The 26,551-nt window shown below is 41.1% G+C and overlaps 1 protein-coding gene, 1 long non-coding RNA gene and 1 pseudogene across 2 annotated transcripts in view; 1 reads left to right on the top strand and 2 right to left on the bottom strand.

The window, feature by feature from the left end:
* The window catches only part of ano6 (anoctamin 6), a 20,462-nt gene extending 4,382 nt beyond the window's left edge, over window positions 1–16,080 (bottom strand). Inside the window, exons 1-16 of the mRNA XM_024013165.2 lie at window positions 15,793–16,080; window positions 10,778–10,848; window positions 10,101–10,229; window positions 9,095–9,160; window positions 8,169–8,456; window positions 7,720–7,833; window positions 7,472–7,587; window positions 7,165–7,299; window positions 6,791–6,896; window positions 6,410–6,470; window positions 6,053–6,198; window positions 5,805–5,882; window positions 5,433–5,658; window positions 4,899–5,068; window positions 1,238–1,335; window positions 437–567 (exon numbers count right to left, since the gene is read on the bottom strand). Coding sequence (XP_023868933.1) covers window positions 437–567; window positions 1,238–1,335; window positions 4,899–5,068; window positions 5,433–5,658; window positions 5,805–5,882; window positions 6,053–6,198; window positions 6,410–6,470; window positions 6,791–6,896; window positions 7,165–7,299; window positions 7,472–7,587; window positions 7,720–7,833; window positions 8,169–8,456; window positions 9,095–9,160; window positions 10,101–10,229; window positions 10,778–10,848; window positions 15,793–15,886 — 2,029 coding nt within the window. The 5' untranslated portion in view covers window positions 15,887–16,080. The remainder of the gene's footprint in view (window positions 1–436; window positions 568–1,237; window positions 1,336–4,898; window positions 5,069–5,432; window positions 5,659–5,804; window positions 5,883–6,052; window positions 6,199–6,409; window positions 6,471–6,790; window positions 6,897–7,164; window positions 7,300–7,471; window positions 7,588–7,719; window positions 7,834–8,168; window positions 8,457–9,094; window positions 9,161–10,100; window positions 10,230–10,777; window positions 10,849–15,792) is intronic.
* On the bottom strand, window positions 2,872–3,615 carry LOC139022725 (uncharacterized). The gene is made up of 2 exons (XR_011473761.1): window positions 3,240–3,615; window positions 2,872–3,196 (listed from the first exon to the last, which is right to left on the bottom strand). It is a non-coding gene; the product is annotated as an uncharacterized lncRNA (long non-coding RNA).
* A 2,549-nt stretch (window positions 16,081–18,629) lies between the features above and the next one.
* The window catches only part of LOC111981782 (integrator complex subunit 13-like), a 14,715-nt pseudogene continuing 6,793 nt past the window's right edge, over window positions 18,630–26,551 (top strand).

The following is a 26,551-nucleotide window of genomic DNA, read 5'->3' as shown; positions in this document are numbered from 1 at the left end:
GCTAGCTAGGGGGAACCTGATACTATGATATTAGCTGATAGGCTAGCTAGGGGGGAACCTGATACTATGATAGTTAGTAGTTGATAGGCTAGCTATGGGGAAACCTGGTACTAGGATAGTAGCTGATAGGCTAGCTAGGGGCAACCTGATACTGTGATAGTAGCTAGGGGGGATTTGCACCATATAGCTTATGTCCATCCAACCCTTCTAGATTAAGTAAGTGCCTTGGGGATAGGGGCTATAGGTGGTTTCTGGACAGAATCCAAAGAAATAGCAGGATCAGCTTAAAAAACTTCCCGAGCATACGCATATAGCTACCACCATATTGTGTCTACACCTATCCAATCCTCTCAGATCTACAGAGGTGCCAGGGGATAGGGGCTAGGGGTTGATTTGGGAGAGAGGGAGAGAGTTTGCCTCATTCTTCATATCTTACCCATCTCCAGGTATTCATAGAAGAGGCCCAGCTTCCCAATGGGCTGCAGCTGATAGTCCTGCTCCCAGCGAGGAATCACCTTTTCAGACCCCACACGTGTGCAGTAGCGGAATATCAAATTCTTCATCCACCTGATGATGAGAAACATGTCAATCGCAGAATCATGATGCTTATAACAAGGTAAAAGAGCTCGCCAGCTTGTAGTCCTAAAAAACGGAAATGAGTTAGCATTTTCTAATGGGAAAATCCTAAAAAACTGAAATTAGTTAGCATTTCCTATGGGGAAAATTAATAGGGAAAGAATGGGGTTTTGGGATAAACGCCAAAAATAAGGTATGAAGTTGAAATAGGATTAGGAGATATTATACGTTTTGTCCTATGAGATAATATCAGTCAGTTAACATGACCTTAATGAATTATGAAGCGTTTATGTGCTTTATGTTTTGATTACATAAATGCTTTAAAATTCACAAAAAGCGACGTTAGCTGATGAAGATGATTTCATAGAACAAAACGTATAAGATCTCCTAAGCCTGTGTTTTTGGCATTTATCCAGAAACCCAACAAAAAAACGTTAGTGCCTACAAGGAGACGCCTTTATGATTGCTCTCTGAATCAGATAATAATGATGTCTGGATACAGATACACTGGAAGATAAGGGGGTATTCCATTTTGAGTTGGGATGGAATAAACCATTGAACCAAACCTGATCCAATGTAACTGGGAAACTTTACGGTTGCTGGGCTCCTAGAGAGCTGATGTGGTTGGCCATTTTGTTCTTCCATTGAACCAAAAACTTACGGCAGCAACACCTCCTGAATGTTATTCCAGATGGCTTTACCGCCCATGATGATAGTGAGCTGGGTTGTCAATTCAATCAGGCATCCTCCTGGATCACACTGGTAAGGATAAGACACAAACAATGCATCAACCAATGTCGGCCATCTTGTAGTATTACATGATAAAGCACCTCCATTCAAACAACTTGTATTTAGTGGAAGATTTCCAGGTTCATTCATTTGAAATATGAAGGTCTCTTTTAGTCAAACACAAAGGCCACAGAATGCAACATCTAATAATTTGTCAACGAAGTTGGAACACAAGCGAAGTGGAAAAGCAAAACACTGTCATACTGTGTTATCACATATTCTGTACCAAGCACCAAGCTCCAATCAACTGAGCCTTCAATCAACTGATCGTTCAGTCAACTGATAGGTGTACGTACCTCCTCATTCCTGTACTTGCCCAGCAGGTAAACAGGTTGCCCAGGGTAACCAACCACTTTCCCTTTGGCAAAGGCAATGTAGAAGCAGGAGGAGTAGTAGTTGACAAACTGGAACAGGAACATCTTCAGAGTCAGACTGTTCTCATAATCCGTCCTGGTCCTTGGTAGCTCTTTAAAATGAAGTAAGGCATCTTCTCAGTCTCATCAAAAAAACATCAGGCTTAAATCAAGCTTTTGRMGTGTCCAGATTCTGCAAYTGACTCTGYATAAGGARATCAGCTAAGGGCTATRGTGGTGGTGTGAATTTCCTASAGTATAAATKTGTTGGCATACATATATTTGGATTACTTCAGACCTATTGGCGTGCAATATTTACTCATARCATMGTATAATTGCAGAATGTTTGGGGCACTGCATCAACCTTGCTAAGGCATGTTTGAGTGAATATTAGCCCTTGTCTGCAAGCAGTTTGAGAAACACCATAGTTCCGTATAGCAAACCACATATTTCCTGTTTGACATTGGGGCGTCTCACCAAAGTCAGTGATCCAGATGGCAACCCTCTCATACAGGATGTTGAGCACCATGATTACTACGAAGCTGATGATAGAAGCAGTGACGGAGGTGGCCATTTGTGCGGTCACATACTCCTTAAACGGTTCGAGCTCCTTTAGGTCAGACTGGAGTCTCGTCGAAAATGAGAAGAACACTGCCAGTCGGTATACGATGATGGCCACCACTGACGCTAGGATCAACACAATCTGAACACAAGCACAAACACAAGAATTGNAAGATGGCGACACCTTGGAGAATGGGTTGCCACGCCCCGATGTCTTGGGCCTTCTCTGGAACCATGCGGCGGAACTGGGTGATGATCTTCCAGGCATCCACCCGGATCTCAAAGAGGTTATTGACCAGAGCCAGGACAGGAGCCAGGGGGAAGGAGGCCACAAACAGAGTCACAAAACCAAACTGGATCACTGTAGGAAAAAGCCACGCAGACACAAAGCCAAATTTGATCACTGCAGAAAAAAAGCATTTCCATCAATAGATCTGGGAACCTGATACTATGATAGTAGTTGATAGGCTAGCTAGGGGGGAACCTGATACTATGATAGTAGCTGATTGGCTAGCTAGGGGGGAACCTGATACTYTGGTAGTATCTGATAGGCTAGCTAGGGGGATCCTGATACTATGATAGTAGCTGATAGGCTAGCTAGGGGGAACCTGATACCATGATAGTTAGTAGCTCATAGGCTAGCTAGGGGGGAACCTGATACTATGATAGTTATAAGCTGATAGGCTAGCTAGGGGGGATCATGATACTATGATAGTAGCTGATAGGCTAGCTAGGGGGAACCTGACACTATGATAGTTAGTAGCTCATAGGCTAGCTAGGGGAGAACCTGATACTATGATAGTTAGAAGCTGATAGCCCAGCTAGTGGGGAACCTGATACTATGATAGTAGCTGATAGGCAAGCTAGGGGGGAACCTGATATTATGATAATAGTTGATAGGCTAGCTAGGGGGGAATCTGATACTATGATATTAGCTGATAGGCTAGCTAGGGGGGGAACCTGATACTATGATAGTAGCTGATAGGTTAGCTAGGGGGGAACCTGATACTATGATAGTTAGTAGCTGATGGGCTAGCTAGGGGGGAACCTGATACTATGATAGTAGCTAGGGGGGATTTGCACCATATAGCTTATGTCCATCCAACCCTTCTAGATTAAGTAAGTGCCTTGGGGATAGGGGCTAGAGGTGGTTTCTGGACAGACCCCAAAGAAATAGCAGGATCAGCTTAAAAAACTTCAGCGCATACGCATATAGCTACCACCATATTGTGTCCACACCTATCCAATCCTCTCAGATCTACAGAGATGCCCGGGGATAGGGGCTAGGGGTTGATTTGGGTGGGAGAGAGGGAGAGAGTTTGCCTCATTCTTCATATCTTACCCATCTCCAGGTATTCATAGAAGAGGCCCAGCTTCCCAATGGGCTGCAGCTGATAGTCCTGCTCCCAGCGAGGAATCACTTTTTCAGACCCCACACGTGTGCAGTAGCGGAATATCAAATTCTTCATCCACCTGATGAGAAACATGTCAATCGCAGAATCATGATGCGTATAACAAGGTAATAGAGCTCGCCAGCTTGTAGTCCTAAAAAACTGAAATTAGTTAGCATTTTCTATGGGGAAAATACTAAAAATACTAAAAAACTGAAATTAGTTAGCATTTCCTATGGGGAAAATTAATAGGGAAAGAATGGGGTTTTGGGATAAATGCCGAAAATAAGGTCTGAGGTTGAAATAGGATTAGGAGATATTATACGTTTTCTCCTATGAGATAATATCAGCCAGTTAACATGACCTTAATGAATTGTGAAGCCTTTATGTGCTTTATGTTTTTGTTTTGATTACATAAATGCTTTAAAATTCACAAAAAGTGACGTTAGCGGATGAAAAGGATCTCATAGAACAAAACGTATAAGATCTCCTAAGCCTGTGTTTTTGGCATTTATCCAGAAACCCAACAAAAAAACATGAATTTCCCCATAGGCTTTGGCCAATAAGCCATGGTAGAGTTAGTCTCCGTTAGTGCCTACAAGGAGACGCCTTTATGATTGCTCTCTGAATCAGATAATAATGATGTCTGGATACAGATACACTGGAAGATAAGGGGGAATTGCATTTTGAGTTGGGATGGAATAAACCATTGAACCAACCCTGATCCAATGTAACTGGTAAACTTTACGGTTGCTGGGCTCCTAGAGAGCTGATGTGGTTGGCTATTTTATGTTCTTCCATTGAACCAAAAACTTACGGCAACAACACCTCCTGAATGTTATTCCAGATGGCTTTACCGCCCATGATGACAGTGAGCTGGGTTGTCAACTCAATCAGGCATCCTCCTGGATCACACTGGTAAGGATGTGACACAAACAATGCATGAACCAATGTCGGCCATCTTGTAGTATTACATGATAAAGCACCTCCATTCAAACAACTTGTATTTTGTGGAAGATTTTCTCATCTAGGTCTTTCATTTGAAATATGAGTCAAACAAAAATGCCACAGAATGCAACAGCTAATAATTTGGAAACGTAGTTAGAAGACAAGCGAAGTGGAAAAAGCAAAACACTGTCATACTGTGTTATCACATATTCTGTGCCAAGCACCAATCAACTGAGCCTTCAATCAACTGATCTTTCAATCAACTGATAGGCGTACGTACCTCCTCATTCCTGTACTTTCCCAGCAGGTAAACAGGTTGCCCAGGGTAACCAACCACTTTCCCTTTGGCAAAGGCAATGTAGAAGCAGGAGGAGTAGTAGTTGACAAACTGGAACAGGAACATCTTCAGAGTCAGACTGTTCTCATAATCCGTCCTGGTCCTTGGTAGCTCTTTAAAATGAAGTAAGGCATCTTCTCAGTCTCATCAAAAAAACATCAGGCTTAAATCAAGCTTTTGRMGTGTCCAGATTCTGCAAYTGACTCTGYATAAGGARATCAGCTAAGGGCTATRGTGGTGGTGTGAATTTCCTASAGTATAAATKTGTTGGCATACATATATTTGGATTACTTCAGACCTATTGGCGTGCAATATTTACTCATARCATMGTATAATTGCAGAATGTTTGGGGCACTGCATCAACCTTGCTAAGGCATGTTTGAGTGAATATTAGCCCTTGTCTGCAAGCAGTTTGAGAAACACCATAGTTCCGTATAGCAAACCACATATTTCCTGTTTGACATTGGGGCGTCTCACCAAAGTCAGTGATCCAGATGGCAACCCTCTCATACAGGATGTTGAGCACCATGATTACTACGAAGCTGATGATAGAAGCAGTGACGGAGGTGGCCATTTGTGCGGTCACATACTCCTTAAACGGTTCGAGCTCCTTTAGGTCAGACTGGAGTCTCGTCGAAAATGAGAAGAACACTGCCAGTCGGTATACGATGATGGCCACCACTGACGCTAGGATCAACACAATCTGAACACAAGCACAAACACAAGAATTGGGGGGGTCAGACTTGAAACAAAGGTTAGGGTTATATAAAAAAATATATATATGTTGGAGTGCATATGAATTGGCCTATTCAGAACAAGATACCAGTAGAGAAATCCAAAAGTTTTTACCCAGAATAAGACAGTCCCAATTCCTAAAGACACTCTTATACACCGTCCACAGGCTGTATAAGGTACTTTCTCTTTTACCTAAATGAAGAATAACATGTTTTAGAATGAAGTAATGATACAGGTAATATTTTCATTTTAAAACAAGTATATAACATTACTATCATCGGTTGTGGAGTGTTCTTCTAGCCTCCTGAGTCTGACGCTATGGAATCACCATATGGACTGTGTGACGAACACATCTTCCTTACCCGTGTGACAGGGTTGATTCTGTCGTGGTTACACTTGGCCTCATACTCGGGACGAGGTTGCTCCTCCTGCTCCAGGAACTCCACGGTGTCCCACTCATACTCCAGTTCTGCTTGGTAGCGCTTCCAGAACTCCAGAAACACGGTCACTAGACCCAGGATGGGAACAAGAGTGTAAAGCTTTATTTTACTTGCCTGGTCCTAGACTGTAGCATGTGCTGAGGAAAACTCTAATATGATTATCATGCAACATCTAATTGCTAATAAGCTTATATCAACAAAACTACACACTAAAATAATACAGTTTCTGAAACCTCTACATTTGAACATTTGGTAAGTTTAATTAATTAAATGACTCACCCCAAATGGCCATAAAGACAGCAAACACCAGCGTCCCATAGTTATCAAATATGCACAGTTTCTAAGGAAAACAAGATCACATGAAATACTTCGCTTTTCACATCATTTTTTCTCTCCATCCATGACTCTTTGTAAATTTATATGAAAACAAACCCTGTTCAAAAAGGTTTAATATGACTTGTAGCATGTCTCATGGGCCAAGGAGTCTGAGAAAACAGTCTGACATAACAAGCATTGGCAAATATAATTTTAAGGGACTCACTATCCATATAAGTCACTTTCATAATCATAATCACTCTGAATTAACCATGTGAGTGAATGAGAAAAAACRTGTACAGCCATGTACCGGAATTAGTGAACCCTAATGTATGCATGACTTACTTTAGAAGATTCACAGGTGCTGTTGAGCCTCCAGTATGTGCACTCCTTATCACACTGCGGACACATCACAATATTTCCTCCAATCAAAGGGTCGCACACCTCTTTGCTGTCCAATAAATGAACAGAACAGATGGGTCAAACTTCACCAAAAACTCAACAACAAGATGCAACAAAGTTGTTAATCATTGGGTTTTCACACAGTTAGAGTGTCAGGGAACGGCATGGAAGGAACATCAATCAACTTATATTTACTCTACTTAACCTTACGTGTAAATAATTGATCTTCATTTGATATACACTAGATTTAGCAACTTGTAATACATTTCTATGGTGTTGTGGGTTTCTGAAGTACTTTCTTTGACTTTTAAACATACCTCCAGGTGCTTGTTTCTTGAGTCGTGTACCCATAAATGAAACAGCCAAGTCCAACAATGGCAGCGAGGGCTAGCATGGCTGTATAGAAGCCCAGCCAAGCAAAGTAAATTCCAATCTTTTCCCCATAATACTTTCTGTGAYAAAATGAAAATTMTATTATTTCCATCCCATATTTTCCGTAATTACAARGATTAGGCCTCTAAGCACATTCTGTTTGGAATAATAATTCTCAACACCTTATTATGCTAAAGCAGCGATGTGTGTGCAATGTGCATTTTTGCGAAAGTAGATTAAAGCATGAATTACCTTATGAGATCAAGTGGCTGCATCTTATAGAAACTTTTAGGGTGAGCCCACTCGTTATACAGGAGGTATCTCTCATTGGGGCACTCATCTTCTTTCGACCTGACGTTGAATCTGCACTAAAGTAAGTTCACAGYAAACAAAACTAAAAAGTRCATAAAAACACTGCTCAGTCTTTTCACAGATGGATTGGTGTTTAATGTACTATGTTGTCAGTTACTAGTGCCACCCCYCTCTTTATCCCCACTCACATCATGCAGGGGATAAGCAGCCTTGTACACCCCCCCATCGAGCAGCTTTGTGACACCAAACTTCTTGATGTTCCCTCGCACCTCATAGGGGGCTCGGCTGAGGATGTAGTAGGCCTGAGGAGGAAGACCAACCATTCTGTTWTCATTGAAGTGTTAAGAAAAGAGTGTTAACACTATGTTTTAAGTATAGGTACATTGATATTTTTGTAGAGCAAGGGCTGAATAACCAATCTAAGTGGTCTACCGACCAAATATCTTCTAATACCATTGAGCAGCATCAGAAACCTGAGATGCTTAAACTACCGAAAGAAAGTCAATGAGGTGACTTCTTTTTAGTGATTTATTTTGAATCTCTATCAAAATCTAGTYCGCTGCTGCATCTTTAACCTCTTATTGGTTGACTTTGGGGTTTATACTCCATGATGAGGTAAAGAAAGCAGTGCACTTGCCATTCTACTCCTCATGGATGGCGTGAAGAAGAGGTCCCGGTCCTTCACGTAGAAGTACTCCAGCCTGTCCTTCTCGAACGGGGCAGTAAAGTACTCCGTCTCCTTGGCTATGAGGTCCTCGCTGGGGTAGAAGTGTCTGGTGATGCAGCTGAGGAAGTTGAAGGGTGAGGACGTGGTGGACAGGTCATTGGGCTGAATGGGCAGCTTGATGTGGAGGACCTCGGCGTAGGTACACAGCACATCCCAGGGCATGTGCACCTTGACGAACAACAGCTTCTCATCTACCACCTTGTCGGAATGACGAAGATAAAACAACAAGATAAGGCAGCCCTTTTCATTTCAACTAAATGTATTACAACTTCAGTAATCCCCTAAGGGGCAATTAAGAAGACATTGCCATGATCACAAATTACATCCTTGACATAAAACAAGTACTAAAACATCACATAAATCTAATGCAATACTTTATTATCTACAAAATCAGAAGTTGGCTCTGTGTTTATCAATGTTAACTCATTGATCCTATTCCATGAAATACCACTAAAGTTTGCCAATATTTGGGAAACTACTCAAATAATGGGATTGGTGCCATAGTTTTCCCACTGCAATTCAATCTCAACCCTTTCTGAGGAAATAGTTGGCTGTTAAAGGAAAACTTTGTAAAACCACTGTGTCTGCTATCTAAAATGCAGCCAAAAACAAGATCCACAGGGTCACTTAAATAAGCAGCATGATAATAAAACTATGTAACAAAAACAAACATTAGGTATTTCTCTACCATTTCAGACCAAACGAATGTAAGATACTAAATATTGTTTCCACCCAATCGTCCCTGAAGATCGACACACTCAACCCCACTCTGCAAGCTAACAGCAGAGTCAATACATAAAGCCAGTCCTTGTAAAATGCATTATGTGGCCACTCACAGATCTGGCAGCCTCTAGTTCCATCCCCATCTTCATCAAGCTGGCCTCAAAGTACTCTCTGCGTTGCTAGGGAAGAGAATACAGGATGTTAAATCAATGGATCCCGTGTTTGTAACACTGTCCCTTCTGTTTCCCTATTGGATAAGGTCCAATCTGTTTCTCTTATTACTCTTGTAATGAAAAGTGCTTTACAAATGTTAAATGTAATATCTAATACATTATTACATTATTACTATTAACCCATCTTAACTGTGGTTGTGTATAATAAATAATGAATGAAAAGTGTAATTATATTGACATTACATTGACTGATTTCCCCTCGATGGATAGCAATGCATTGACTGATTTCAACCATGTATGAAACTGACTACATCTATATGGGAATTGTGTGTACGATACAAGACGCCTTCTGATAAAACCACGTCAAATAAATAAAAGCTCATTGGTCAATCAAAATACATTGCTACTATATACGTCTGTATGCTTCTGTTAAGTGCATCCACAATACTTGTAAAGAATTGTAAATACAGTATATATATATATATATGTAAATAGCCTCATAATAATCATAGGGATACCTTAGATCTGACACACAGTGACTGAAGCAAAGAAAAACTCCCTGTACAAATATTCAGAGTCAATATTCCGGGTGTACAATGAGAAAGTGTTGTGTGAATGCCTTAGGTCCTGGCATAATACAACACCAGCTTCTATGACGGAACATAACACTGATTCCTACAAGTTAACTTCTTTGATGGAATGCAGCTTTAGTAACTTGTTTCATAGATAATACAGTACTCCTCTTAAGCTATAAGAAATCACATTTAGATTCACATATTCCTCAAAACTATGCTTACATTGTGAAACTGCATTTCATTTCAAACAAGCTTTTTCACAGCACAGTAGGAATACTGTTTTTAACTTCTGCCAGACAGAAACCTGCTGACCATGTTGAAGGTGAATAAGGATGCTTAGACTCACAATCTGCCACCAGAAATGCACTTACTTTACGTTTCTGGAACGTTCTATTTTTGTCAGTCTCCTTCATGTCCTCATCTTCATAGACTAAGACAAAGTCGATCCGTCTAACCCCATCATTGAAGAACAGAGAGTCAGATTTGCCGTTGAACTCAACCTGTGGGCAAAAACAACAGGCGATATCTGGTAGCTCCACAGTGATATCTGGTAGCTCCACAGCCTCAAACTCAAACTCTTCTTCTTCCATGATATCATACATGTCCTTTAACGAGAGAAGGACTGACAGACAGCCTCACTGTGCTTGTACGAGACCCTACAAGACTACGTCTTTCTCAACTGACATCAAACTTAGATGGGAGAGGGAGGGAAGAGTCTACAACGGCAAAAAGTGACACACCCTTTTTTGTTCCATGAATAATAACAGTCCACATTTGGATTGGCATCGAACATAGACCTCTCTTGTAATTACAGATATTTGGCACATTGATTCATGCATTTTCTGCATATGAAAATACAAAAGCGAATCAATCCACATCCCTCTTGGTGAAATACATGCAAGAACAAGCCATATTATACAAATATGGTATTAATTGTAAAGTTATTCATTGGCAGCTCAAACTAATACTACAACTATTATCAAAGCTATGAGTACTAATCATTTTCATAATGCAGAAATGTTATACAATTTAAAGGGTTGAGACTCACCTTCTCCACTTTGGGCACTGATGCCCCCTCAGGTATAGTCTCATAGGTTGGCAAAAACTCCTGAGAATAGACTGCCCCCCCCCAACAAAAAAAACATGTATTAAAGACATGAGAGACATGCATGACAAGATCTTGATGGAGATTTGACTCTTTTTAACCACCATCTTTTGTAAGACTCTGACAAGGCCCAGCAGATACACATGATCAGATTTACTGAGCATATGCACCAGTGCAAAGTACTCACATCTATATTTCAGAGGGGAATATAATACCAAAGTAAAGCACATTCAACAACCCACATTAAATTGTGTTCATTCAGTTAAATGTTACATTTTATTGTGTCTGGTACTACATTCATACTTTACACAACAGATGACATTCCATCAGGAAAACTTCCAAACATCCCATGGTAGAAAATACTATGGGAACCTAATGTAACTGGAATCAGATGGTGTTTGAAAGACATTACCCTTAGTAACGCCCTGGAAAAGACTGTAAATGTTCAAACTCAGATACTCCATGATGGAATAGTTTAAGTCTCTTAGGCAAATACCTCCATTCGACAAGTTAATAGCAACTGTGCTAATAAAACTGTGCTGAAAACATTATTTTAAAATCTTCCAATGTGTCACGTTCGCTAGAAGCATACTCGGACCAACGTGCAGCGTGATCTGGGTTCCACATCTTTATTTATTTAAAGTAAGTGAACTACATAACAAAACAATAAAAAATTACGAAACGTGACGACAATGGAGTGCTGACATACAACTACACATAAACAATATCCCACCAAACACAGGTGGAAAAATGCTACTTAAATATGATCCCCAATTAGAGACAACGATAGCCAGCTGCCTCTAATTGGGAATCATACCAAACACCAACATAGAAAACAAAACTAGAACGAGAATAATACACTAGACTAAACCCCCAGTCACGCCCTGACCTACTCCACCATAGAAAATAAGGACTCTCTATGGTCAGGACATGACACAATGTTATTGAATTGAAGCATGCCTGATGTACTTCACTTGACTTGCTTGTATGCAATATCTCTCACTTGTTTGGCATGCAGATCCTTTGAAGTTACCAGAAATACTTAGATACTTGCATACTAAGTCGCTCTGGATAAGAGCGTCTGCTAAATGACTTAAATGTAAATGTAATACTGCATGCCATGTGTCATGTATTTCTCCAAGTTTGACTGTGAACATATGAAACACAATACAATATTTACCTTCAGCAAAACCATCTAGCTATGTGATTTATACAGGCAACCCTTTTCCCCCTGTAGAGTTCTTCCCTAGGAACAGACATGCTACGCTGAGCCTGCTTGTACTGATGCTAGACCAGGTCAAAGGCTATGTTTACTAGCTCATGGTAGAAAGACAAACTGATGAAGCACCAGCACTTGTTGGAAGCACTTTCAAAGTACTTTGTTAAATGGAGAGAGTATAAAACACACTAAATGGATGTGGATGTTTTTCAGGCCCTTCCCTCATTACATATATATAACTACAATTATTATCACGTAATTATCAATTAATGAAAACCTGCCTGATCCCAGAGAATTGATACATTGTAGGAGAGTGGGAGTCTACATTGGGCCAATAATAGGTTCGTTTTTTGTGAATTTAGACTGGGGTAGGGGAAAGCTGTGCAGTCAGCCATAGGCTATGACTGAAATCTGGCATCTGTGAATGTAATCAGTGCAGTTATTAGGCCTATGCCTATCTATTGCTATGTCCTCCAGTGTGATCAAGGAATACTTATGTATTCCAGCGACCTTAGTACAACAACTAGCAACTTAGTCAAGTAAGTCACTGTAATGGCTAAGGCCTTAGCCTGACAACCACAGATATCCCAAAATTCGCTGCACTTGTGTCAGAAATGGGATGGGGCATCCTTCATGGTAAACACTGAGACCATCGAAGGTGTGCCTGTGCATAAAGAGATTTGGAAACATTGGAGCTTACTTTCCAAAGGAAGGATTGACCAGTCAGTGACTGGGTTTGATTCCCAGTTATGATACCCTCGAATTCAATACAGTATTATAGACACTGTGGTAGATGATAATGAAGTTTATGATAATGTATAGTGTCTGGTAGAGCAGAACCCTCTCATTAAAGAGGGCAATGGTGGTGCCAAAAGTCAGTACTGTTATTGCATGTTATTGCTGTTGCTAGCTAGCTAATTTGTCCTGGGATATAAACATTGAGTTGTTATTTTACCTGAAATGCACAAGGATCTCTACTCCGACAATTAATCCACACATAAAATTGCCAACCGAATCGTTTCTAGTCATCTCTCCTCATTCCAGGCTTTTTCATCGTTTAAATTATATGGTGATCGCATCTAAACTTTCATTGTATTACCACGACTACCGGCAAAACAGTTGGTCTTTCTATCACCCACGTGGGTATAACCAATGAGGAGATGGCACGTGGGTACCTGCTTCTATAAACCAATGAGGAGATGGGAGAGGCAGGACTTGCAGCGCGATCTGCGTCAGAAATAGGAACGACATCTATTTTAGCCCTTGGTGTCGCAGACGCTCGTTGGTGCGCAAGCAGTGTGGGTGCAATAATTGAATAACATGGATTTCTAAATGTATTTTGCGACGCTCGCGCACGCGGCGTGTCCGGTCTGGTCAGCATGTAATAGAAAATGACTCATGTAAATGTGAAAGTCACCAAGTAAAATACTACTTGAGTAAAAGTATAAAAGTATTCGGTTTAAAATATACTTAAGTATCAAATGTAATTGCTAAAATATACTTAAGTATCAAAAGTAAAAGTACAAATCATTTCAAATTATTTTTATTAAGCAAACCAGAAGGCCCCATTTTTTTTGAAAGCCAGGGGCACACTCCAACATTCAGACATTATTTACTAACAAAGCATGTGTGTTTAGTGAGTCAGCCAGATCAGAGGCAGTAGGGATGACCAGGGATGTTCTCTTGATAAGCAAGTGAATTGGACCCTTTTCCTGTCCTGCTAAGCATTCAAAATGTAACGAGTACTTTTGGGTGTCAGAGAAAATGTATGGAGTAAAACGTAAATCGTTTTCTTTAGGAATGTAGTGAAGTAAAAGTAAAAGTTGTCAAAAAATATAAATAGTTTAGTAAAGTACAGATACCCCAAAAAACTACTTGAGTAGTATTTTTACTTAAGTACTTTACACCACTGCAACTGACGCATCAATCCATTATTTTCAATTTAAGCTATTATAGGAAATTCTTGCTACAAAAAGAATGCTCTGTATATCGGGCATTAAACAGTCAGCCCTGTGCAGACTCTGCCATGTGGAAACAGAATCAAAGAGTATCTCTTTTGGTACTGTCCATCGGTGGCTTGTTTTTGGAGTCCAGGAATGGTATGTTATGTCATAATATCAGGGCACGGTTTGACCTACAAACTGAATTTTGGGGGGATTTCAATGACCACAGTCAGTCAATAGGAAATATCATTGTGCTGTTGGGTAAAATGTTTATTTTTGGGTCAATTTCAGCAGAAATGTTGTAGATGGGGAGTTTCAAGTCCCTAGTGACACACCATGGGAGAATGGAGGGATGTAGCAAGAGAAAATGATAGAATTATGATTTACTGGGAAAACTGGGTTGATCTGTGGCTGTCTGAAGGTTTGAATTAATGAGTGTGGAAATAAATACATACACACATGCACAGTACAAAGGTTTGAGGTTCTCCAATCAGGGGTGAGGGTGGGGATGTGATTATTGTATGTTTTGTGTTTAGTTATTTATGTTTTGTGTTTTGGTTTCATGCTGTGAGTGGTGTCTGTGCTGGTCCTGGTGGTTATCGGTGCGCTCGCTTCCATGCCCTCCCGGACGTTGGGAGGGGCTCAGTCCTTCCCACCCTTGGAAAATCCCTTTGGGCCAGGGAAGTGGCTTCGCCCTTCAGGCCTCTTGGGGCAGGTGGGGGCGAGCGCACCCACTGACCAGAGCACCCACTGATGGGAGCAGCCATTGGTATTGTCATTGTATTGTTGTTTTAATATATATATAGTGTTTAACATACACATCCAAAATGTATGAATAGAAAACAGTAATACTTTACACACACATGAAGGTACCCATAAGCAATCATTTCTGATTATTTAGTTTTTTAACACAAATGTGAAAAATTGGTGGATATAGCATTTTGGAAATAAACTCTTAAATAACTACAAAGTAATGATCTAATTATTAACAAACTGCCCGAAGATCCCGACGATCGAAGGATATTTGATTGTGTGGGAAAGTGGGAGTGTACATTGGGCCAATAATAGTAGGGACAAGCTGTGCAGCCAGCCATAGGCTATGACTGAAATATTGCATCTGTGAATCAGTGTGGTTGTTAGCCTATGCTTTGTCCACCAGTGTGATAACGGAATATTTATGTATTCCAGCGACCTTAGTACAAGAACTAGCGACCTCGTCAGATGAGTCTGATTTATTGGTGTAATGGCTAACGTGTTAGTCTGAGCACCACAGATATTCAGGTTCGAGTCCCGGTCACGACACCCCAAATTCGCTGCATTGTAAGAAGTGGTATGGAGCACCCTTCATGGTAAACACTGAGAGTATCGAAAGTGTGCATGAGTGACCTTGGACTGACAATCGCAGAGACAGTTTGAGTCCAAGCCAATTTACTACAGTTTTATAAACACTGATGATAATGAAGTTTATGATAACGTATAGTGTAGGGTATATTGAGGCAGATAAAAAAAGATACCTGAGTTGAGCGTTCCTCAGCTAAGCAGAACCCTCTCATTACAGAGGGCAATGGTGGTGCCAAAAGTCAATACTGTTATTGCATACTTTTTAAAGTTTGAAATAACCAAGGAGAAAATATATAAGGGACACAACAAAATAACATTTGAACAAATAAAATAAAATGTTGGTTCGTGAAAGGCGGAAACGATAGGTTACAGAAGAAGGCTACATTATTCCGCCCTTTTGTCTTGCAATTAATCCTCTCCCGTTGCAAAATATAATGAAATCCACGTTAACTCACCAACTTCCATTCCCATCTCTATTTCCGTGTCGCCCTCCAATTTTGTCTCGGACAAAGAATCCATTTCAAGAATGTTGTCCCCACTCTCATTCATCTCAAATATGTCACATATCACAACAAGTCATCAACGGTTAAACCTGGATAGCAAAACTGGCCCTCGCGTTTGGGGTTAGGGTCGAATTAACGCATCATGTAAGATCACTGCCAATGAGGTCCATGTATTCCAAAAGTTCCCACTTTATTTCTCAACATCGTTTCAAAAAGAAAAACATTGCATGCTTTTTAGATCAAGTTGAAACTTGAGAGAATGGGTGGGTAGTCCTATACGTACTATGGGTACATTATGAGATTTTTTTAGTAGTCTCAGACATGCGGGTTTCCTCCCACAATATTGTTACCAAACAATGTAGGTCTGCCATTTCCGAGATCAGTTTTTGAGCGACTTTGTAGTACGGGCAACTTTGTTATGCCACATAAGTACGGTCTGAATTATTGACTGTATATATATATATTATATATATAACAACAGCATTCTTTAGGCCCGTATTGTATATGAAACTGGTTCCAGTTTCCATATGCAATGAATGATTCTCATTGGGAAATGTTTTATTGCATTTGCTGGTTATTAATAGGTCTGTGATTCTCAACCAGGGGGCCCCTGGGGGGCATCAAAGAGTTTAGGGGTCTTGAAAAGGCAGTGATATAACGAACAAAATGAACATAACAGTAGGAAGGCCAAAATACACACAATTTAATTGAACAATCGTTTGACATCCATACATATATTGTGCAATTTCATGTCTTGAAGAAACCCGCACACTGCTCTTGCTAGTATCACTGCGGTTTATTAAGTATGTATCGGCCTCAAGGCTTGCGTTAGAGCTTTTTTCAAAAAAATAAAAAAGCTCTGACGAAGGCCTAGAGGCCGATACGTAAAGCTTAATAAAGAGCATTGATACTAGCAAGAGCGTGTGCGGGTTGCTGCTTTTTCTCATCTTATTCAACTGTTACCATGCACCTGCAACAAAGATAGCTCAGATGTGCGAGTGCCTTTTGAATTTTATATCTTGAGTGTTGACTGAATATCGAGCACATCTTGTTAACTTTTCTGTTCCCAACCAAATTCCCTGTCAGATACTTTTTTAAAATAAAAAAATCACCTTTATTTAACCAGATAGGCCAGTTGAGAACAAGTTCTCATTTACAACTGCGACCTGGCCTAGATAAAGCAAAGCAGTGCAACAAAAACAACAACACAGAGTTACAATGGGATAAACAAGCGTACAGTCAATATAACACATAGAAAAATATATTTACAGTGTGTGCAAATGTAGTAAGATTAGGAAGGTAAAGCAATAAATAGGCCATAGTGGCGAATTAATTACAATTTAGCATTAACACTGGAGTGATAGATGTGCAGATGATGATGTGTTAGTAGGGATACTGGGGTGCAAAAGAGCAAAAATAAATAACAATATGGGGATGGGGTAGTTGGGTGGGCTATTTACAGATGGGCTGTGTACAGGTGCAGTGATCGGTAAGCTGTTCCATATATTGTTCCATATTAGATAGACCTACTGTTCTCCACCATACGGTTTCCCATTAGATAAGTTCCATATCACAGTGTTCGCAGATACTTTTCTTTCCCATCTTTGCTTCCTATCAGATACTGATACCCCATCAGATAGGTTTGTGTCAACTGTTCCTTATACTGTTCCCCATCATAATAGTGCCCTGACAAATACTGTTATAACCTTTCTATCAGAATACAGAGTATTGCCATGATGACAAATTGAAATGAAAGCAAATACATTATTTTTGAAATACATTTATTATACGATTAAATGAAAAATATTTAATATTGAACGCGTCATATGCTGCACATTGATTGTGCAAATTTTCAACAGCAGGGATCATCAGCTAGATTCAGCCACGGGCCAATTTTTTTCTTGAGTGGATGGTCTGGGGGGCGTAACAATAATAAAATATGTTTGTAGACTTGTAGACAATTGACCACAAGAGCCTAAACAGATATATATATTTGACTAAAACAGAATCATTTCAAACCTTGATTACATTTGGGAACATTTGGGTGCCGTCTTTCGGATGGGACATTAAAACTGGAGTCTAGACTCTGTGGTCATTCAAATCTCATGAAGTTTATTGTAAGAGTAGGGGTTTTCACCCCGGTGTCATGGCTAAATTCCCAACCTGGCCACATTCCATCATGACCGCCTAATCACCCCCCTCATGCCTAATTGGCATACATCACTCCTCACCTCTCCACCTGATAGCTGATGTGTGGTGAACGTTCTGACACAAAAATGGTTGCTCAGTCGGTAGAAAAGTGCTATATAAATCCAATAAATTGATATATTTTGGTATAACATCACATACTGTGGCGGCAGGTAGCCTAGTGGTTAAGCGTTGGGCAGTCATCGAAAAGTTGCTGGATTGTATCCCGGAGCTGACAAAGGTAAAAATCTGTCGTTCTGCCTCGGAACAAAGCAGTTAGCCCACTGTTCTCCGGTAATCCGTCATTGTAAATAATAATTTGTTCTAAACTGACTTTCCTAGTTAAATTTAAAAAATATGAGTGGAATATTTGGGGACATATTTCCAAAATTAAAATCAATCGGAGCTGATTTCCTGGTCTTTTTATGTCCAACAAGGAACATCAGAAATCTTGGGGGGCCAAATAAAACCAAATTTGTTCCGCGGGCCTCTACTTGGGGAACCCTGCTCAATTTATCTAAGCAAAGAAGACAGGAACCATGAAAAGATATTGAAGTAAGACACGGGACCATCCTACACGACGGACATGGTTCCATCAATAACATCTACGTCCGCCTTTGATTTTTTGCTCCAGCATTATGTCGTTTTTTTTATTACCTACCTTTTTTTATTACCTACATACCTATTAACCTATTAACTTAGTTGTACAACTACAGTCCGTATTTTCGTTGGTGGAAAGGAACCATACAGTACGGGTGCTATATGGTGTGAAAACCTGACTTTATTTTAGACTAATTTGTTAGCTAACTATGTTTGATAGCTAATCTGTCTAGCAAACTAAACTAACATTAGCTTGGGTTAACGTCAGCAAATCGACGCGCCTCAGTCTCATTGGTCCCAGGTACTTCTGCAGACGGCTCACACACTACTTAGCTCTAACTAACGTAGCAATGAAGTGTTTTAATCGGTTCTGGAAACTAGCTGGCTAGCTAACGCTAGTAAGTAATCTAGCTAGCCAAGTTAAGTAAGCAAGCTAGCTAACGACCGTTATCCTAACGACATTGCCGGGGCCAGGGTAACTTATTTTAGCTAACTATCGTTAGCTAGCTAAATCTATAGCTAAAGGACATTGTCATAGGGCATGTTTCTCTTTCAACCTAGTTAGCTACAGTATATATTAGCAATGTAAATTGGTGTCAGTACGTAGGCTGTAGCTAGCTAACGTTACTGGTGCCTTGCTCTTTTAATCTAAATTAAGAGGTGGTATCTTAACACCAGACGAATATCTCCCTCTATCACCTCAGCAGAACTCACACAGGGCTGAACCAGAGATGAAGATGTTCTCAGTCTCCCACAAGACGCGCCTTCGTGGTCGACCACTGCCTTACATGGCAGAGTCCAGTCGGCAGCAGGTGGAGTGTGACGTGCTGACAAAAGCCGTGGCCAGGGCATGATCCCGCTGGCCCCAGTGTCCAAGTCCTGTGGACCTGTGCTGTGGAGTGCTCCATGGAGTACTGCCGCATCCTCTACGACGTTTACCCCCTCAAGAAACTGGTGAGTCCCTCCATCCATAGCCTGGCGGTCTAGTCTGTTTTAGCCCAGGTCAGACAGAGTATAGTCTGTCTGTGCGTTGGCCAACTCGTCTGTGTTCATTCATATTCTGAGTTGGGCACAGCACATTATATTCCTTCAGTGGTTATGTTTCAGATCAACTACATTGTGAGTGATTCAGAGTTCCACATTCTGAACAGCTGGAGGCAAGAGGACCAAAGCACTCATGAGGTACTTTTATTCTCCATCTTCGAGAGATGGATGCTTATTTATCAACAGGCAACAATTTTTCTTAGAATCATAAGAATTAGTGCTGTACAATCTATTGTTGAAAGTCTGCAGCTTTTTGTTATTGCACCACTCACTACTACTACCAATCTCATTGTCTCATTTTGAGGTTAACCAATCCTGTCGAGATAGAGGTTTTGTTGTAATGTATGGTTGACTTAACTTGCTTCCCTTTGTATTCATGTGATAGCTCATGTCTGCTCTGGCAGCTGTGGGTCCACCTAACCCGCAGGAGGACCCTGAGTGTTGCAGCGTCCTGCACGGCCTGGTGGCAGCGGTGGAGTCACTGTGTAAGATCACTGAGTACCAGCACGAGGCACGCACCACCCTCATGGACACGGCTGACAGGGTGGCCAACAGGGGGCGCATTATCTGCCTCACAAACGCCAAGAGGTAAACATTAACATAGTTAGTAAACCTGTTTATTTATTATAATACAATTTTTTAAGGGATAGATCAGCTAACATTACTTGAATCATTTCTAATCCCCCTTTTTTATACAGTACCAGTCAAAAGTCTGGACACACCTACTCATTCACAGGTTTTTCTTTATTTTTACTATTTTCTACATTGTAGAATAATAGTGAAGACATCAAAACTATGACATAACACATATGGAATCATGTAGTAACCAAAAAAGTGTTTTAAAAATCGAAATATATTTGAGATTCTTCAAAGTAGCCACCCTTTGCCTTGATGACAGCTTTGCACACTCTTGGCATTCTCTCAACCAGCAATTACCTGGAATGCTTTTCCAACAGTCTTGGAGTTCCCACATATGCTGAGCACTTGTTGGCTGCTTTTCCTTCACTCTGCGGTCCAACTCATCCCAAACCATCTCAATTGTGTTGAGGTCAGGTGATTGTGGAGGCCAGGTCATCTGATGCAGCACTCCATCACTCCTTCTTGGTCAAATAGCCCTTACACAACCTGGAGGTGTGTGGATATCATAAGGTGAATGCACCAATTTGTAAGTCGCTCTGGATAAGAGCGTCTGCTAAATGACTTAAATGTAAATGTTGAGTCATTGTCCTGTTGAGAAACAAATGATAGTCCCACTAAGTGCAAACCAGATGGAATGGCGTATCGCTGCAGATAGCTGTGGTAGCCTTGCTGGTTAAATGGGCCTTGAATTCTAAATAAATCAGACTGTCACCAGCAAAGCACCATAATATCTCATCCTCCATGTTTTACAGTGGGAAATACACATGCGGAGATCATACATTCACCCACACCATGTCTCACAACGTTTCCACCGGTCTAATGTCCATTGCTCGTGTTTCTTGGCCCAAGCATGTCTCTGTTTCTTATTGGTGTACTTTAATAGTGGTTTCTTTGCAGCAATTCGACATGAAGGCCTGATTCACACAGTCCTCTGAACAGTTGATGTTGAGATGTGTCTGTTACTTGAACTCTGAAGCATTTATTTGTGCTGCAATTTCTGAGGCTGGTAACTCTAATGAACTTATCATCTGCAGCGGAGGTAACTCTGGGTCTTCCTTTCCTGTGGCGGTCCTCATTAGAGCCAGTTCCATGATAGTGCTTGATGGTTTTGCACTTGAAGAAACTTTCAAAGTTCTTGACATTTTCCAGATTGACTGATCTTTTTTTATTTAACCAGGTAAGTTGACGGAGAACACATTCTCATTTACAGCAACAACCTAGGGAATAGTTACAGGGGAGAGGGATGAAAGAGCCAATTGTAAACTGGGGATGATTAGGTGACCGTGATGGTATGAAGGCCAGATTGGAAATTTAGCCAGAACACTGAGGTTAACACCCCTACTCTTACAATAAGTGTCATTGGATCTTTAGTGATCACAGAGAGTCAGGACACCTGTTTAACATCCCATCCGAAAGACGGCTCCCTACACAGGGCAATGTCCCCAGTTACTGCTCCGGGGCATTGGGATATTTTTTTAGACCAGAGGAAAGGGGGCCTCCTACTGGCACTCCAACACCACTTCCAGCAACATCTGGTCTCCCATCCAGGGACCAACCAGGACCAACTCTGCTTAGCTTTAGAAGCAAGCCAGCAGTAGAATGCAGGGTGGCTTATGTATTAAAGTAATGATGGACTGTCATTTCTCTTTGTTTATTTAAGCTGTTCTTGCCATAATGTGGACTTTACCAAATAGGGCTATCAAACACATTAAGAAGGAAAGAAATTCCACAAAATAACTTTTAAGAAGGCACACCTGTTAATTGAAATGCATTCCAGGTGACTACCTCTTGAGCTGGTTGAGAGAATGCCAAGAGTGTGCAAAGTTGTCATCAAGGCAAAGGGTGGCTACTTTGAAGATTCTCAAATATAAAATATATTTTTACCACTTTTTAGCTTACTACGTGATTCCATTTGTGTTATTTCATACTTTTCATACAATGTTGAAAATAGTAAAAATAAAGAAAAACCCTTGAATGAGTAGGTGTGTCCAAACTTTAGACTGGTACTGTATATATATATATATTTTTTTATTATTCCACTACCCCCCCTCTCACCTAGTTGGAGGACCTGTGGAAAACATTACAATTCTAAATATACACTGAGTGTACTTTACATAGACCAGGGATCATCAACTGGATTTAGCTGCAGGCCAAACAGAAGACTGAAACCTAATCACTTCAAACCTTGCTGACATTTGTATACAATTACATATTTCTATTATGCGTGGTAATACTTTGGAACAGATTTCCGAAATTAAAATCACTTGGAGCTGATTTCCTGGTCTTTTTACAATCTTTTATGTCCAACAATAATTGTAAAAAATTACTGTTCATATACGGGCTGCCAGTTGGGGAACCCTGACATAAACTGATCAGGTGAATCGAGGTGAAAGCTATGATCCCTTATTGATTTCACTTGTTAAATCCACTTCAATCAGTGTAGATCAGGGCTCTCCAACACTGTTCCTGGAGAGCTACTGTCCTGCAAGTTTTCTCTCCAACCCTAATCTAGCACACCTGATTCTCATAATTAGCTGGTTGATAAGATGAATCGGGTTAGTTACAACTGGGGTTGGAACAGAAACATACAGGAGGTTAGCGCTCCAGGAACAGGGTTGTGGAGCCCTGGTATAGATGAAAGGGGGGAGACAGGGTAAAGAAGGATTGTTAAGCCTTGAGACATGGATTGTGTATGTGTCATTCAGAGGGTAAATGGGCAAGACAAAATAGTTGTGCCTTTCAATGGGGTATGGTAATTGGTGCCAGGAACTGCAACGCTGCTGGGTTTTCCACACACAACAGTTGCTCGTGTATATCAAGAATAGTCCACCACCCAAAGGACATCCAGCCAACTTGACACAACTGTGGGAAGCATTGGAGTCAACATGGGCCACCATCCCTGTGGAATGCTTTCGAGAGCTTGTTGAGTCCATGCCCTGACGAATTGACCACTACAATGTTAATTCCAATCCTCAGATGTCCACAGACTAACCCATATTTCCCAGTACACTATAGTTTTAATATTTCCTTTTGCAATACATTATTCTATTTTACTGTGAAGACTTACAAAGGTCTTGAACCTCTCTGTTTGTACCAAGATTTCCCTTAAAATAAATACTCATATTTACCATTGATTGGTGGTTTTTTCAGGTCTCCTAACAGTACTGTTTGTAGGTCCCTCTGAACACAGACATTAGGACTTAACCACTTCTGGACCTGTCTCCAAAAGCGAGCCACCGAAGGACAGTACCAAAAGAGATTATCTATTGATTCTGTTATACCTGGTTATTAATTGAGAACCTTTAGATACTGAAGTAATGCCCATCTTTGAAGGCATCCATGGATGTCCTAATGGGGTATTGTGTGTTTCTGTCTGTTACACAGTGACACCCATGTGCGAATGCTGGAGGACTGTGTGCAAGAGACCATTCTAGAGCAAAACAAAATGGCAGCAGGCTCAGACAGGTATGAGAGATTGAGAAGAGAATGACACTGTTTTTACACTCTTTAGTGGGGATAAAAGATAAACTCCACAAGTCAGATTTTTGATGGGAGAATTCAAATGGATTTAGAGGAGGAGATTTGTTACGCTGGGTTAATTTCATTGAGCATCTTAGAAGGGCTTTGAGAGGATCCTAAGGAAGTATCTTGAATCCTTCCGATGCATTCCAATGTGTCTCTGTGTTTCAGACTGATGCCTATCCAGCAGTGTGAGCTGGTGCTCGTCCACATCTTCCCTCAAGGAGAGGACACCCTGGTCTCAGACCGGCCAAAGAAAGAGGTAGGTTTAAACCTGCTCAGGGTTGCATTAAATTGACTCTGTTTTCACCTAGTCTTAAAGTTAATCTAGATATGTATAACATCGCTCCAAACACACTTTGTCATATCAACGCATACTTAATCTGATGGAGATAAAGTATACTGTTAGTACCCTGTTAACGTGTGCTCATTTCCACATGCTGTAGTTACCAAGTTCCTTAGAGATGCCATACAATAAAAAATGGCATGCTACTCTGTTAGTGTTAGTCCTACATAGTCCTCCTCTGTACCGGCAGGTCTCCTCTCTGCTGACCAGCGAGGTTCACAGTGTGCGGGCAGGGAGGCACCTGGCCACCAAACTCAACATTCTAGTGCAGCAGCACTTTGACCTTGCCTCCACCACCATCACCAACATCCCAATGAAGGTACATCTTCTGTCCTCTAGCTCTCCCAAGGTTCAGGCCTTCACCAGCCCCATCTATAACCTTTCACCCTTTTCACTAACTCCCACCCATTACTTCCTTCAGGGCTGTGTCCCAGCAGTCTTGAGTTAACTATTTTCCCGCCTCCTTCATGTCATGACTGATGTTAGATTAGCTATTTAAGGTATAAGGTGGGCTATTTTTGATGGCTGGACGAATGTTTGAAAAGGGCAAAGTCCCGTCTGCAAAATGACCTATCCTGACCCGCCCACTTGTTTTCTCTGCATCCACAAACCAACACATTACACATTTTCTATTGGCCCTTCCACCCAATGCACCTATCGCTTCACTCGCCTCAACCTTCTGATACCCTAACCTTGCCACACCCCCACCCCATCCTCAGCCCCAAAATGTCACAAACTTCCTTCTTCCCCATCAGCCATTGTGCACTATAATTTTACACACGGTTCTTTGTTTGTCCATCATCATGTTGAAATGACTCTTGGAACCGCTGCTGTTTTCATGCTGTATTTTCTGTTTTGCTAGCCGACATTAAATATTTGCGAGCAGGTCAGTACTCTTAAACACACACCAAGAGGGACCGCAGAACGCAAGGCTGTGTGGATTGGTTTTGTCCATCCATCGGACGCTCAACAGCCCTCACTTTTGATTGGCCACCGATTGTCTACTTGACATTCCAGCAGCCAATCAGAGTTGAGAGTGTTAGCATGTTTGGTGGATGAGAATGTACGCATTATGTGCCCTGTAGTTTGCCCCCCCCACCCCGGCCTCATGTTCTGTCTGACTCCTTGTTGGTGCCTTCTCTACCTCAGAGTTGATTGGTCGCAGTCCCTCCTTGTAGTGTTTTGTTGTGGTCCTTTGTGCTGTGTTGAGTAGTACGTATTGATATCAGACCACCCTCTGTCCCTCCTCTCCTTTCTCTCTCTCTTTCCTCTCTTTCTTTCTCTCATTTGAATAATAAGTAATTTAGTCCTTAGGCGTCTACCTGCCTGTCATGGCTATCTCCTAACTTTCACCCCAAATGTTTTTGTCCTCCATGTAGTCCCATGTTATTCATCTGGGTTAGAAAACATGTACAGCCCTTTTCACTGAAATACACGTCAGACCCTTAAACTTTAGACTGCAACAACCACAGCTGTCAATCTTCACATCACTGGAATCACCTTATAGGAAGAACAAAAGACAGGGGAGCCAGAGACGATGCAAAGATCAGTGGTTTATGCATTTGCTGGTACTTCTCGAACCCTTGTTGTTAACAAGAAAGCAGCAATGTTTGTTTGTCTTGATGGCAGCAGTGGATAGGCACTCACTACTGCAAGTAGGATAAGAGCGTCTGCCAAATGACTACAATGTCAATGAAAATAATAACTCGCTGATGTCTGTTTTTTTTGTCTTCCCTTTCTCCCATTGGGTTGAAGGAGGAGCAGCACGCCAACACATCGGCCAATTACGACGTAGAACTCCTACATCACAGGGACGCCCATCTTGAGTTCTTCAAAAGTGGTGAGGTTTTAAAAAATAATAATAAAATAATCTGTATTGTTTTGGCCACTAAGTTATTGTGGCTTTTAGTGGCTTGGCCATAAACCACTACAGTAAACATTCAGTAAGACTTTTTCTCCCTTTCGTCTCTCCTCTTTTTCTGTTGTTCAGGCGACCTGCACATGGCTGGTAGTACGAGTCGAGACAGTGGACTTAAGGAGACGGTTACTCTTAAGTGGTGCACTCCTCGCACCAACAGTGTAGGTAGGCACCATGAACCCTGGGAAACGTAGTTATTTTTTGTATGTTTGATGTCACGCTAACTGAAAGAAAAGTCCCGGTAGAGGTGGGGCTTGAGTGATGTTTGAAATTATAAAGATAAAAGAAGCGATTGAAAAATGACTGAAAATATCCTTGATATCGACACATCAAAATCCCAAGAGCATTTCATGTAATATTCTCCTTTGGCTTATCTGGATATTTTCCATCTTTCTTGCGTGTGTCTGTTTGTGAACTGGTGGCTCAGAACTGCACTACTGCACTGGAGCCTATCGGAT

This window comes from Salvelinus sp. IW2-2015, linkage group LG3, assembly GCF_002910315.2.
Source record: "Salvelinus sp. IW2-2015 linkage group LG3, ASM291031v2, whole genome shotgun sequence".
Classification (NCBI taxonomy): Eukaryota; Metazoa; Chordata; class Actinopteri; order Salmoniformes; family Salmonidae; genus Salvelinus; species Salvelinus sp. IW2-2015.
The sequence above is the reverse complement of the archived record's forward strand: the minus strand, read 5'-3'. Positions and strand labels throughout refer to the sequence as shown.